Here is a 14,614-nt window from a genome sequence, read left to right on the forward strand (position 1 = left end):
CGTAGATATATGCGACGAAAAAATCTTGCGCGCGCGTCACCGCTCGCTTGTGAGTCCCTTGTGATCTGCCCCTTTAAAGGGGTACTTACAGTTCGATACCTAAAGGCGCGAGTGGGACAGGCCTGGCCTATCTGCAAGATTAGCAATATGACTGTAGTTTACTACAGTCAAATTGCTATAACCACTGTAGTTTACTATCTAGTGTAATACCTAAGAATACAGTGGTGTCCACCAAATCCATCCTCTCATCATTTAATAGTATATTGGTTATTACTTGCCTAACAACGGGCAAAGTAAATTTTAAACATTTAGTTTTCTTAGAATTTAGAAGTAAGTAACGTACGTTAAACCAATGTACTATTTTTGAGAGAGCACTATTTACCTCGTCGTAATTTGACTGTTGTCGCTTCACTTTAAAAATAAGCGAAGTGTCATCAGCAAAAAGTACTATCTCATTATAATTATCCTTAAGGACGCTATCACAAAAATGATGTCAAAAATTAGCAGGTCAGTACGAATATCGACCTTAAGGACATTAAAATAATGTTCAATATCAGCGCGCCTTGTACAGTGGCGGTTACGACGCTCGCCGTTTTCTTGATAGGGCGAAAATGTATGAGGGTGATTCTACAAAAATTGGGTAACTCGCTGTCACCAGTCAATATATATTAAATCACATTATATTTTAAAGATTTTATACTTAATTTTAAAAGTATGTAATCTCCGTTAATTGGTCACTCAATTTCAGGTACGTAATTTAATTAGAAATTGTATAAAATTCAAAGAGTATGCTCAAAACGTCAGTACTTTGGCCTGTCACAAACCCAAAAACGTTCAATCAAGAGACTGTACATCAGATTCTACGATTGATTTCTGAAAACTCTATATATACTTAAAATCTTTAATGTACGTAATAATGAATGTCAGGACTTTCATAATGTAAAAATATTTACAATGTATTTAAAAAACAGAGGAAACTTTGTCATAGGTTTCATTCGTCAGTCATTTGTGTAACTTTCAAATGCGAAAATTTTCACCAGAAAAGACGTATACATGGTCAAATAACTATTCATTATGTTTAGTTGGTAATATTGTGAGCTAAGAACTGCAGCAAATCTTTGCCACTATTACAGTATGAGTGCTAGCTCGTCGGATATGACATAATCTTGCGCAAGTCCAGTCAAAAACTCAGTACTGTGGGTAAGTCGTTAATTCCTTATAAATCTTAATTTTATTTTGATTTCTATACTGTTTACTATGATTAGTAAAAAATTAATATATTGATATTAAAAAATACGAATAGAAACATTAACTTTAATTATAACCTTAAATTTATGTCGAAATCATCAGTCCTTTGGCGTCAGTCCTTTGCCTGAAATCGTGCCAACGGACTGACGTGTTGCCAGAGTACTAATGTTTTTTTCTTTAAGATCACTTTTATCACAACAATTAAGGTGTGTTACCCATTTCTTTATTTATTTTAGTGTAAAACATAATGTCGCCTACCACAAAAGACAAATTTGACCGAAGGATAATATATTAAATAAGGAAAGAGAAGCTGAAAAGACTTTCTTGTCGAGAATCAAACTACCTCTTCAAATACGCTGAATTAGCGAAGAAAAACATTTATTATAAAATGTACTTAAGAAATGGAGAAAGGGCAAAGAAAAAAATGTTAAAGAAACCTCGGAAGCAAACGGTTAACTTGAAAAAGTTGGTCAAGTGCGAGTCAGTCTCCAGCACGAAGCCCTCGTGCCATAAAATGGCTATTTTCGTATGAGAGCTCCCTTTAAGTGTTTATTTTATTTTAATTTTATTATCTACTATTAAAGAAGAAAAAAAATAGTATTTTGTAAACATTTCAATTGCCCACCTGGTGCCATTATTGACATTGAGTTAAAAGGACAAAAAAGTATATTCTTTGTATAGGAGGCCCCTTAAATATTTATTTTGTTATAATTTTATTGTTTATTATTAAAGTAAGAACAAAATTAAGTATTTCTAGACTATTTAAAATTAGCTGGTTGCATTATTCACATCGAGCAAAAAAGGGCACAAAAATCAAGTTTCTTGTATGGGAGCCCTCTTGAATATTTATTTTGTTTTTATTTTTGTATTTTTGTTATAGCTGCACACAATTATACGTCATTTGTGAAAATAAAAACTATCTAGCCATCGCTGTTCTTGAGATACAACCTGGTGACAGACAAATAGACAAATGGACGTACTGACGGACAGATGGACAAAAAAAACGAAAACTTTAATTCTGTTGTTTATCTATATTAATTATTAATGTATACTGTTAAGTAAAAGTACTTAAAAGTAAAAAAAAATGTTTATTACAATTGCCAAAATCCTTATAAAGGTGTGATAGTGTTTTCCCCACATTATCACCAAATTTTTTCGATATTTAACTTACTAAGAACTTGATACATTAAAATAATTAAAGTGATATAATTATAGTTTAAAAGCGTTTAATAAATGCCACAAATGTCATATATTTCTAATATGTTTGCATTATATATCAGTACTGTGTCACCCTCGTCAGTCCTCTGGCAGTCAAATTCAGAAAAATCGAATAATTTTAAAAATTACTCTAAAAATGACTGTCCCGATTTGCAACAATATATTCATTATATTACTCATCTTTTAAACCCACAGAATTATACGTCATTTGTGAAAATAAAAACTATCTAGCCATCGCTGTTCTTGAGATACAACCTGGTGACAGACAAATAGACAGATGGACGTACTGACGGACAGATGGACAAAAAAAACGAAAACTTTAATTCTGTTGTTTATCTATATTAATTATTAATGTATACTGTTAAGTAAAAGTACTTAAAAGTAAAAAAAAATGTTTATTACAATTGCCAAAATTCTTATAAAGGTGTGATAGTGTTTTCCCCACATTATCACCAAATTTTTTCGATATTTAACTTACTAAGAACTTGATACATTAAAATAATTAAAGTGATATAATTATAGTTTAAAAGCGTTTAATAAATGCCACAAATGTCATATATTTCTAATATGTTTGCATTATATATCAGTACTGTGTCACCCTCGTCAGTCCTCTGGCAGTCAAATTCAGAAAAATCGAAATATTTTAAAAACTACTCTAAAAATGACTGTCCCGATTTGCTACAATATATTCATTATATTACTCATCTTTTAAACCCACAGATGTCTCAATTTACCATAAAAACTACAGTAAACAAAATATCCCTAAAAGTTACCTAATTTTTGTAGAACCACCCATGAAGAAATTTGAGAGCGTTTCTTATTTTTCTTATAAATGGAAATGTTATGTATTTTTATATAAAATATTTAGCTATTCATATAGGGGACTAAATAAGCAACAATTTTTTTGTATATTTATTTTCCTTAGTTCAGTGTATTTAGCTATAATGGTACCTAATCAAACCCCATTTTTTTAATATTTTGCGATTATTGTGATGGTTAAAAAGGTATTTATGTGAAAATTTTGTATGCGGCTATAAAATTTTTATAGTATAGACGTGGAGATGAATATATTATCTTTCATTTGAAACCAAAATATCCTTGCAGTGTGACTCCTAATTCTTTAAAATGGTACCTGAATATCGCTGATATTTGTGAAAAAATGTGATAGCGTCCTTAACAAGATAAGGTTAGTCGTTTATGTAGATGAGAAAAAGGAATGGACCTAAAAAGGTGACGACCTCTGTGGCTCAGTGGTGAGCGCGTCGGTAGCCCAAGCCGGGGGTCGCGGGTTCGAATCCCGCCGACAGAACAAAAAAGTTTTCAATGTTCCCGGGTCTGGATGTGTATTAAATATGTGTATGATATAATAAAAATTAATAATACATATATGTATAGTATAAAAGTATTAAATATATTTCCGTTGTCTGGTACCTGTAACACAAGTACTTAGCACAGGGCCAGACTGACGTGGTGTGAAGCGTCCATAGATATTATTATATTATAAAATGGATCCCTGTGGGACGCCTAATTCTATTTTGGTCCCATTGGAACATTTACTATTAATGTCAACCCTTTGAGTTCTATTTTTGAGGTAAGATGTCAAAAGGTTGAGTGCTGAGTCCCTAATGCCATAGTGGTGCAATTTGGCCTTGGAGAGGTCGTAAAAAACTTCAAATATACTATAAAGAAGACCTATACCAGCATCCGTTGTGGATCGACCCTTAGTAAAACCATATTGATTATTGTGTAATAAATTATTTAAGTTAAAATGTAATAGTAACTGATTTAAAATTATTTTTTCAAATATTTTACTTATAGTCGGTATAATCGATATAGGCCTATAATTTGTAGGATCAGATTTAAGTCCCGCTTTAAATAAAGGTTACGACCTTACTGTGCTTCATTAAGTCAGGAAAAACACCACTCTATATGCAGTCATTAAAAATCATTGATAAATGAGGAGCTATGATGTCAATTATCGATTTGATAATTTTAGTAGACATGCCCCAGAGATCAGTAGTATCTTTAATATTTATTAATTTAAAAGTATCGATGATATCTTTGGGAACAATCTCTCTAAACCTAAAATTGACATTACATTCCTTTACATTGTCTCTGAGTAGTTTTTCAGCAGCTGCAGGTGAGGAGTTTAAATTTTTCGTAGTTGAGACCGGAATCTCAGCAAAAAATTTATCGAAGCCCGTCGCAACCTCATGATCATTGGTAATCTATTTATTTTCAAAATAAATTTCAAAATCGGAGTTACGACAGGTGACGGGTTCCAGTCTCATTAGCTATTACTTTCCAAGTAGTTTTGATTTTATTTTTCGAATTTTCAATTTTATCCCTGATGTGAATAGCCTTAGCGGCCTTATAAACTTTTTTAAAAATATTTGAATAGTTTTTTACATATGTTATGAATTTATCACTAGTATTCATGCATTTTTCATCATACAATTCATATAATCTTTGCCTGCTTATTTTAATTCCTGTAGTTGCCCATACTGTAAAATTATTATTATTTTTATGGCTGTTTCTAACCGGTAAATACAGTATTAAATTGGGTTCTTATCATCTTAAACAATTTGTTAAATGCTTCATCTGAACTATTCGAGTCATCCAATAATTAATTTAAAAAATTAGAACTTAAGTTATTTCTAAACTTTATAATATGCTGTAAAGGGCCATATAGATCTATATTAAATCAATAATGTATTTAAAGTATTTAGACCCAGTTTCATAAAGCAATGTTAAATAAATAATGGCTTGTTAAATCAGTTAACGGCCTGTTAGAGCTATCGAGCGTTCCACCATACGCTAATGTCATGTCAAATCGCCTAACACGGTGTTAAATTTAATTCCTGCTATGGAGGTCCGTTAAATATTTAACAGGCTGTTATATGAGTCAAAATAACATCTTTCAAAGACAATAATAAGCAATATCAATAAAATAATCTGTTTTGACTGTTGAGTCTTTCCGCCATGTTTCCGCTACGTCCTTATTATTAATTATTTTCATAGTTATGAATAATTATTTATTTTCACTTTGCCAAAAATTCAGCCTTCGGATTTTCCTTGACATTGCAAATATACTAACTTGTATCAAAATTACCAAACCGAATTATGTAAATAAAAGTTTGTATTATGAATTTATGATTCATGTTTTCAGCTTTGACAGATAATAATTATTAACCTGGTAAATTAAGAAGAACTATTATAGCGTAACAAATGTATGCGATCAGTGATATTTTAATTTGGTCGCATTATCTACTACTATACTACTATGGAAGAAAGTGATACATTGCAGCAAACATGTCGTATTAATCTTGTACATTGCAATTTCGTCGCCTTATAACAAGAATGAACGAATTGATAGTTGTTCATTCGTTGTTCACTTAACATTGCATTTACTAATCCGCTGTTAAATTTTTACTGTGGTACATAAGTATTTTAACTGTCTGTTTAATTTTATAAGCTCCGTTAAGTAATGCCTCGTTAGGATTTAACAAACATAGGTTGGTGAAATTGGGTCTTAATTGAATAAGACCCAGTTTCATCAAGCAATGTTAAATAAATAATGGCTTGTTAAATCAGTTAATGGCCTGTTAGAGCTATCGAGCGTTCCACCATGCCCTAATGTCATGTTAAATCACCTAACACGGTGTTAAATTTAATTCCTGCTATGGAGGTCCGTTAAATATTTAACAGGCTGTTATATGAGTCAAAATAACAACTTTCAAAGACAATAATATGCAATATCAATAAAAGAATCTGTTTTGACTTTTGAGTCTTTCCGCCATGTTTCCGCTACGTCCTTATTATTAATTATTTTCATAGTTATGAATAATTATTTATTTTCACTTTGCCAAAACTTCAGCCTTTGGATTTTCCTTGACATTGCAAATATACTAACTTGTATCAAAATTACCAAACCGAAATATGTAAGTAAGTAAAAGTTTGTATTATGATTCATGTTTTCAGCTTTGACAGATAATAATTATTAACCTGATAAATTAAGAAGAACTATTATAGCGTAACAAATGTATGCGATCAGTGATATTTTAATTTGGTCGCATTATCTACTATTATACTAATAAGGAAGAAAGTGACACATTGCAGCAAACATGTCGTATTAATCTTGTACATTGCAATTTCGTCGCCGTATAATAAGAATGAACGAGTTGATAGTTGTTCACTCGTTGTTCACTTAACATTGCATTTACTAATCCGCTGTTAAATTTTTACTGTGGGACATAAGTATTTTAACAGTCTGTTTAATTTTCCAAGGTCCGTCAAGTAATGCCTTGTTAGGATTTAACAAACAGAGGTTGGTGAAATTGGGTCTTAGGATTATTGCCGTATGGGTTAAAATCGCTTCGAGAATTAGCAATTTTTTAAAGTTAAAAGTAAATGACAAAAAAATGTTATTGTGGGATATCCATAAGAGATAGACATAATATACCATCGCGGAGTTTTCTGTAGACCTTTTCATAAATATGTACTAAAAAATCTGAAATATGTACATAAAATATGGACTAAAAAATCGAAAATATGGAAAAAAATGGAGTATAAAATAGCAATATGGAAAAAATATGGAGTATAAAATTACAATAAAACATTGTTTTAGCGTAGGTAAGAAAAGAGTCACTGGTGACAGTTAACAAAGAAAATAGAGGCCAGGAATATGCTATGCTGGCCAGCATAGCATATTTATATGGCATAGCTATGCCAGAAAGCATAACGGGTTTGGGAAAAGTAATGGGTCCGCTTAATATTGGCTAAATGATGTCTGCACGTCACTTGACGTGATGGTTGCATACGTTAAAAACATCAAAAATCAGCACAGAATAATTTTGTTTTTTGTTGTGTATTACTTAAGAGGGCGACTAACCCAAAAAATCAAACATCGTCCTTCTCCACACTCACGCCCGTCTTTCATATGCCAGGTGAAAAAGGACGACGCGGATTCATCGCCAAATTAGTTTTTTCTCAATAGCTCGATAAATATACAACATTTTAAAAATCCGCTAGGTCGGTTTCTAAATGATAGAATTTTATACCTACAATGTGTTAAAATATTAACTTAGTTCAATGCACGGTTATGGCAATAAATGAAAAATTCGTGGAAATTAGATGCATCTTTGTGATTTTTTTCTATCGAGATAAGAGCTGGCGCGCACTACGACTTTTTGTCGCGCGATTATTTTATCGACCTATAAAAATTCAAATAAAACGCCAGTTTATGACATAAGCTATAGGTTTCATTTTGCTCTATGCCATTGAAAAGCAGCGGCAGCATGGGTCGATAGGCAATTGTCGGTAGAAAATGAAACCTATAGCCTATTTCATAAAGTGACATTTTATTTGAATTTAGGTCGGTCGGTTAAATAATCGCGCGACAAAAAGTCGTAGTGCGCGCCAGCTCTAAGATATCGTGTTTTTGTTTAGATCGGATTCTTGGAAATATAATGTAATATCTAATTTTAGGAAATGAAACGATTCGGGGCTTATTTTTCCTGTATAAAAATTAATTATAAAATCGAAAATTTGGGCTAGTCGCCCCCTTAGATCCTTTATTTTATCCGAAGACCGAAACGTACTTCAGTTTTTGTTTAGCCATGTCAGCAACAGGACTCATCTGAAACTTTATTTTCCATTTCTTCAATAACCTTCTTTGGAAACAAACAACATACGACGATAAAACGCGAGAGGAACGAAATACGCAGCCGCATGGTGGGCTTGGTGGCGGGAACGTATTTTTTTTGTATTTTTGTGAAAATATGATTGTGACATTTTCTTGCAAAATATGGACTTATTTTTGTAAAACCTAAAATATGGAAAAATATGGAAAATGAAACTTGGTTTTTCACAGTCTAAACATGATAATTTATGTAAATGAAGCAGATATGAATTTAGTATGGAAACTGCAGATCGCCGTGCAGCAACCGTATCTTGCAGTCGGTCTCAAGATGCGGTCCGTCTATGGCTGGCCTTAGACTTATTCTTTTCCTATTACCCAGGCAGAGCAGAAGGTCAAGCAGCGGATCCTGATGTGTCTAGGCACGGAGCAGATGTTCCGTCTGCTGGCCGACCCCGACACGCGCGTCATCATGAAGACGCTCGGCCTGCTGCGCAACCTGCTGTCCACTCGCCCGCACATTGACGCCATCATGGCAGAGTACTCCTCGCAGGTGATGCAGGTATGACAAACCTCATATGACTAACTAGCAAGGCGATTCACTCAGATTCGGAAAGTTTATCGGGCGGTCATATGGTCAATGCCTAGCACGGCGAGCGTTTATTGGATGTCGCGCGATGAAGTTTACGTATCCGAGTCGAATTACGCATCTCTCTTTTTGAGATTTCACTAACACGTTTATTCTGAAAATAAATGACCCTGATATTGCAAGGAACTTCGGTTATCGTGGATAAAAACAGTCCTTCGTCCTTTCCAGAGACTCCTGTAAAATAGTTATTTTACCCCGGTTTTAATCCACGATAACCGAAGTTCCTTCCTAGCTAGGAATCATTTTTAGAAAATGTCATTTTATTCGTGTTTTATCGAATACCGAGCAAAGCTCGGTCAAATAGCTAGTGTAAATAATTATTCAAAGTGAGCTATCTTTGTCTCTTATGTGACGTTTACAATATTATGCCAGAAATAGATAAGCACATTTTGAGTACATTTATAGGCTGCTTTTTATCTAAAAAGTAACAGTGTTCCCTTGCCACAAAAACATTCCAGTATCCATTTGTATAGAGAAAATGACAGCTTTCCCAAGCTTGTCTATTCTTTCGTTGAAAGGAACTATTTCTGCGGTGGCCATGTTATTCGTTTATTTAGTAACACCTCTTTATGTTGCAGGCGGTAATAGTGGTGCTAGAAGGCTCGTACCCCGCCGAAGTGAAGGAGCAGGCTCTGTGTATACTCGGCAACATCGGTGATGGGGAAAAGGCCAAGGATTTGATAATGGCCAACGAAGACGTCCTGCGGAAATTGGTGGATTATTTAGTGAGTACTTACTAACTATGTCGTTGCAATAAGCGAGCCAAATTAGGTCTACAAGGTTACTACAATACCAAAAATATGTAGTATGAAATTAGCTAGTTCTAACTTGATTTGTTGTTTACACATTATAAAAATAAAAAGATATACAGCCGAACATACAACCTTCACTGAAATTTGGTTAAAAGCATGAAACCAAATAAAACATATTTGTTGATTTAAGTAGAGAGTAGATAGTTTCCTTTTAGGAAAGTTTCTTTATCCTACAATGAAAAGTTTAAGTAAGAATACCAAAATTAATGCATTTGTTTTGGTTTGTATTATAGTGTGACCAGGATAAGAATATAACTGACATCCGAGAGATGGCGCTCACCTAACATATTAAGGAAGTAGTATTGCCAATAATAAATATTGTCCCCATTAAATGCCATGAGTGTAATATTATGTACTTTAATAAGTTAATGAATTAAATTATTTAATAAATGTATGGATTTTTTTTATAGTACAGCGTTTTATTTGAAATACAACAATAAGAATGCAAAATTTTACCTGGTATATTACAAGTATAATTTTGCTGGAGAAGCAACATTTGAATCTGCTTTGTTTTAGCCAATGTCAATCAAAGAAACTTTTAAGAGATATATTTTGTAACAACGAATCTATTTAACATAAATATATTAATAGACTCAATAGGCTTGATGACTATTTTTTTTTCTGATTGGTAATTGAAAGACCCTTAAAAATAGAAACATCGCTGAAAGAATGACTCTGATAGTTAAATATTCACCAAGATATAACAATTCAAACATCTGATAAAATAGACCTGCCCGAAACGCTCCATACAAAGTGCTACGAAAGACTGACGTCACTCTTTCGTAGTTTGTACGCATCGGGAGAGAACTTTGTTCGATAGATATATTAAATATTGCGTTTATGAAAGTGGTGTCATAACAAAAGTTGCTTTTAGTTGCATAAGTTATCGATTGGTATACAAATATTAGGAATTTATTTGAAAAAATATATACTTGATTATCTAACTTTGAAGGCGCATAACAAAAATAATAAAAATGCTATCGAGCTGTAATTTTGGGAACACTTATTTTTCAACGTGATTTCTTTATTTTATTAACAAAATTCGCTAATCTTTGACCTTGTCATCATCCCTACTGCTAGACGCTAGTTTACTTTTATAAAAATGGAAAACAAGAGACATAACATGCTATTCAGGGCTAACTTAAACCTAGTACATTTTGATTTAATTTTTTTAGGCTTGACGAAAGTGAAGTCATATTGCCACTGGAAGGCAGTATGGTACAAAACAGTACAAATTTGAGACTAACACAGCTATTTGACGTGGCCTTAAAGTATATAATATATTTATCTGCCTATGAACCAATTTCTCTGGTAATACGTACAATACCAAAAAACAAAACGGACAATAGAAATAGAAGTAACATTCTCGGCATAAAATCCCTGAACGCTTCCAGGCGCATCCTGAAAGCAAGCTCCAGGAAGCGGCGTTATTCGTGGCGGGCAATCTTGTGTGGCGCGGGGAGGCGGGCGCGGTGGCGCGGCAGGCGCGGCTTGCGGAGCTCGGCGTGCTGCGGGCGCTCAAACTGCTGCGCTCGCGGCACGACGCTGTACACCTGCATGACAAGTACGTATCTGTGCGTATGTGTACGCTAGTGTGTGTATGTGTGCGTGCACGTGCTCAAACTGCTGCGTTTGCGGCACGATGCCGTACATCTGCATGTTAAGTACGTATGTGCGTATGTGTACGCTAGTGCGTGTACGTGTGCGTGTACGTGCTCAAACTGCTGCGCTTGCGGCACGATGCCGTACACCTGCACGATCCTCCTGGAGTACTGCTGTCTGCTGTGTTCGAGACGCGACTCTGTTGAAATAAATAAAGGACTAAACGATATAGTATTGAAAGAATTACACAAAATATAATGTACACGGACGTAGCTCAGTAAATTATATATTTTCTTTCTTGTCTTTTAACCTTCATTATTCCTTTTCTTTTACTTTTTACATCATCATAACAATTGGAATCGGCAGAGCATGTGCTGTACTTTTGTTTTCTCTTCTTTAATCCGGTCTGCTTTCTAATATTTACAATCTTTTTACATTTCTTAGTCATTATATTTACAGTATTTACATTTAGCGCACGATCTTCAATACTAATCTTTCAATAATATATTATATCGTTTAGTACTCGCGTGTAACATATTTTTAACAGACTCCATACACCTGCATGACAAGTACGCATATGCATGTGTGTTTGCGGATTAAATGCGTGTACGTATACGCATCCACGTTTAAAATTAGTATTGATGCAAAGGAGCTGCGCTCGCGGCTTCTATACGTATCTGTGACAAAGTATTATGTTATTATTTAGCATACGAACTTTATTTTTAACAATTTCTTGTCTTTTTCAGAGTGAAAACGGCACTGGACCAATTCAATGAGTTCACTTAAGCCCCGCCAGTTGTCGCTAGATGTCGCTAGTTGTAAGCGAGTGATCTATCCAGTCATGTAAATGCTAAGTATTTATGTATATAGCTAAGATCGACGGTTGTCACAGTACTGTGTTTTATTTATCAGTCAACGGCTCAAGAACTATTTAGGATTTTTATTATACTGTCTTTACTATTTACTTGTCCCATTACAAGTTGTTTTGTCGCACTTCTTACATATTATAAAACAAAGTCGCTTTTTTCCCTCCTGCCTCTTTGTTCCCTTTAATCTTTAAAACTACGCAACGGATTTTGATGCGGTTTTCTTTAATAGATAGAGTAATTCAAGAGGAAGTTTTATAAGTATAATAACATTAATTAAATAGTGGAGAAATACTGTTAATTTTGGGGTTTCTAATGTGATGTCGTACATTTTTTTCCGCTTACATTGCAAACGCAGGCTGAACCCTACGAGATTTATCAAAATAATGTACCAAGTATTGTACACATTGAAAAGGTCTACAGAAAACTCCGCGATGGTATATTTCTATCTCTTATGGATATCCCACAATAAATTTTTTTGTCATTTACTTTTTACGACAAATAATGGCTAATTTTCGAAGCAATTTTAATAAATATAGCATTAATCTTACCATCATTAATCTTACCTTATCCAATTACATAACTTAAATACATTGTTGATTTAATGTAGGTCTATATGGCCCTTTACAGCATAATTTAAAATAATATTTTCGAAGATATTACAGATTTAAAAATTGCGGGATGTAGCTTTTGCGGCGGTACCGACCAATGCGGACCACGGGTAGTAATCTATATATATATATATAAAAGAAAGTGGTGTTATTTACACTACTTATAACTCAAGAACGGATGAACCGATTTGGCTGAAAATTGGTGGAAACGTAGCTTAGAACCAGGAGACGGACATAGGGTGCTTTTTATTCCCTTCGAGCACGTTTCCGTTAGTTGGGGAGGGGAAGAGGGGATTTCGGGAATCATATTTTTCACATGGTGGGTTAAATTTTTTTAAATATTGAAATGTCATCGGATCTGTCAGATTAAGATAGGGGATGTTTAGTATACTCCAAAGAAGCTTTCATATAAATACCTGACGATTCAAAGGTTAGGTAAGCCTGTAGAGACATTTTAAAATATAAAAAAATAAAGCTTCATATTTTCCTAACTAAGCTTCGCAGATATTTGTTTTGCACTAAACTTAATGATTTAGTCCCTGTTGTCTAAAATATATTTATAATAGGCATGATGACTATTTTTTTTTATCGGTGAAAGACACTTAAAAAATAGAAACATCGTTGAAAGAATGACTCTGATAGCTTAAAAATTCACCAAGATATGACAATTCAAATATCTCATAAAAAAGACCTGCCCGAAACGCTCCATACAAAGTGCTACGAAAGTATGACGTCAGTCTTTCGTAGTTTGTACGCATAGGGGGACAACTTTGTTCGACAGGTATATTAAATATTGCGTTTATGAAAGTGGTTCCATAACAAAAGTTGCTTTTAATTGCATAAGTTATCGAACTATATACAAATATTGAGAAATTTAATTGAAAAAAAAATCGACTTGAATATCCAACTTTGAAAGCGCATAACAAAAAAAAATTACAAATGTTATCAAGCTGAAATTTTGGGAACACTTATTTTTTACCGTGATTTCTTTATTTTGTTAACAAAATTCGCTAATCTTTGACCTTGTCATCATCCCTATTAACCTAAATAACCAAATTTATGGATATATTTTCTTTTTCAAAACTTTAAAATGGCTGCAGTTTCTGAACCCACCGCTAAAATAAAAAACGCTCTTATTATTTTTTTATGACCATGACGCTCGAGTGACTACAAAATTAGCACTTTCCCCTCCTTCCCTTCCTACTACGTGAAGTCAGTTAAAAATATCTTATAAATACATATATAAAATTCTCGTTTCACAATGTTAGTTACCGTACTCCTCCGAAACGGCTTTACTGTTTTTTACCTATGTGCATATTCAGTAGGTCTGAGAATCGGCTACTGGCTACTTTTTATATTGTTAAGTGCATTTGTTGAATAAAAAAAAGTAGGTACTTAAATTATTACAACTCGAGACTGACGGCGACCATTGTTTGTGCGACGGGATAGCGTTGGACTTTGCCATGGTGCCATACTTATTTAGTCACTAATTCAATAAAATAATATTATGGGCGAAATATTTTATAAGGCAAAACAACGTTTGCCGGGACAGCTATTAATGAATATAAGTCAAAACTGCTCAATCGATTTTAATCATTTTTTCAGTGGCTATATATTTTATACCTGAGGCGGGTCGCGAGTTATTTCCCCCAATTTTTTAAAGTTTCTTACAGTTCTAACCTTCCCTGAACTGGAGAGAGAGAAGAGAAGCGAAAACGGTCCAGCCGGTCTAGAATTTTAGCGGCATGACGCCTCTAGTCCACCGACGCTGCGAACTGCGAAACAGCGGCGAACCGATTTACTGTCTCTTCCGCCACACGACAGTGCGTTATATTGCATCTCGCTCTATTCCTGTTTCGCATTGGTTTCGCAGTTCGCAGCGTCGGTGGACTAGAGGCGTATATCCGCTCAGTAGTTTTTAGGCTTCCGTACCAAGGGGTAAAAACGGGACCCTATTACTGAGACTTCGT

At 34.0% G+C, this 14,614-nt stretch overlaps 1 protein-coding gene across 2 annotated transcripts in view; it reads left to right on the forward strand.

Annotated features, from left to right (window-relative positions):
* The window catches only part of LOC121738618 (armadillo repeat-containing protein 8-like), a 30,065-nt gene extending 17,866 nt beyond the window's left edge, over positions 1-12,199 (forward strand). Inside the window, exons 11-14 of one of the 2 annotated variants that reach the window (XM_042130792.1) lie at positions 8,487-8,666; positions 9,332-9,478; positions 10,960-11,129; positions 11,914-12,199. In XM_042130792.1, the coding sequence (XP_041986726.1) occupies positions 8,487-8,666; positions 9,332-9,478; positions 10,960-11,129; positions 11,914-11,953 (537 nt within the window). In that variant the 3' untranslated portion in view covers positions 11,954-12,199. Of the gene's footprint in view, positions 1-8,486; positions 8,667-9,331; positions 9,479-9,798; positions 9,897-10,959; positions 11,130-11,913 lie in introns of those variants that run through there. The other variant, XM_042130793.1, reaches the window with a different exon arrangement.
* The last annotated feature ends 2,415 nt before the right edge of the window (positions 12,200-14,614 follow it).

This window comes from Aricia agestis, chromosome Z, assembly GCF_905147365.1.
Source record: "Aricia agestis chromosome Z, ilAriAges1.1, whole genome shotgun sequence".
NCBI lineage: Eukaryota > Metazoa > Arthropoda > Insecta > Lepidoptera > Lycaenidae > Aricia > Aricia agestis.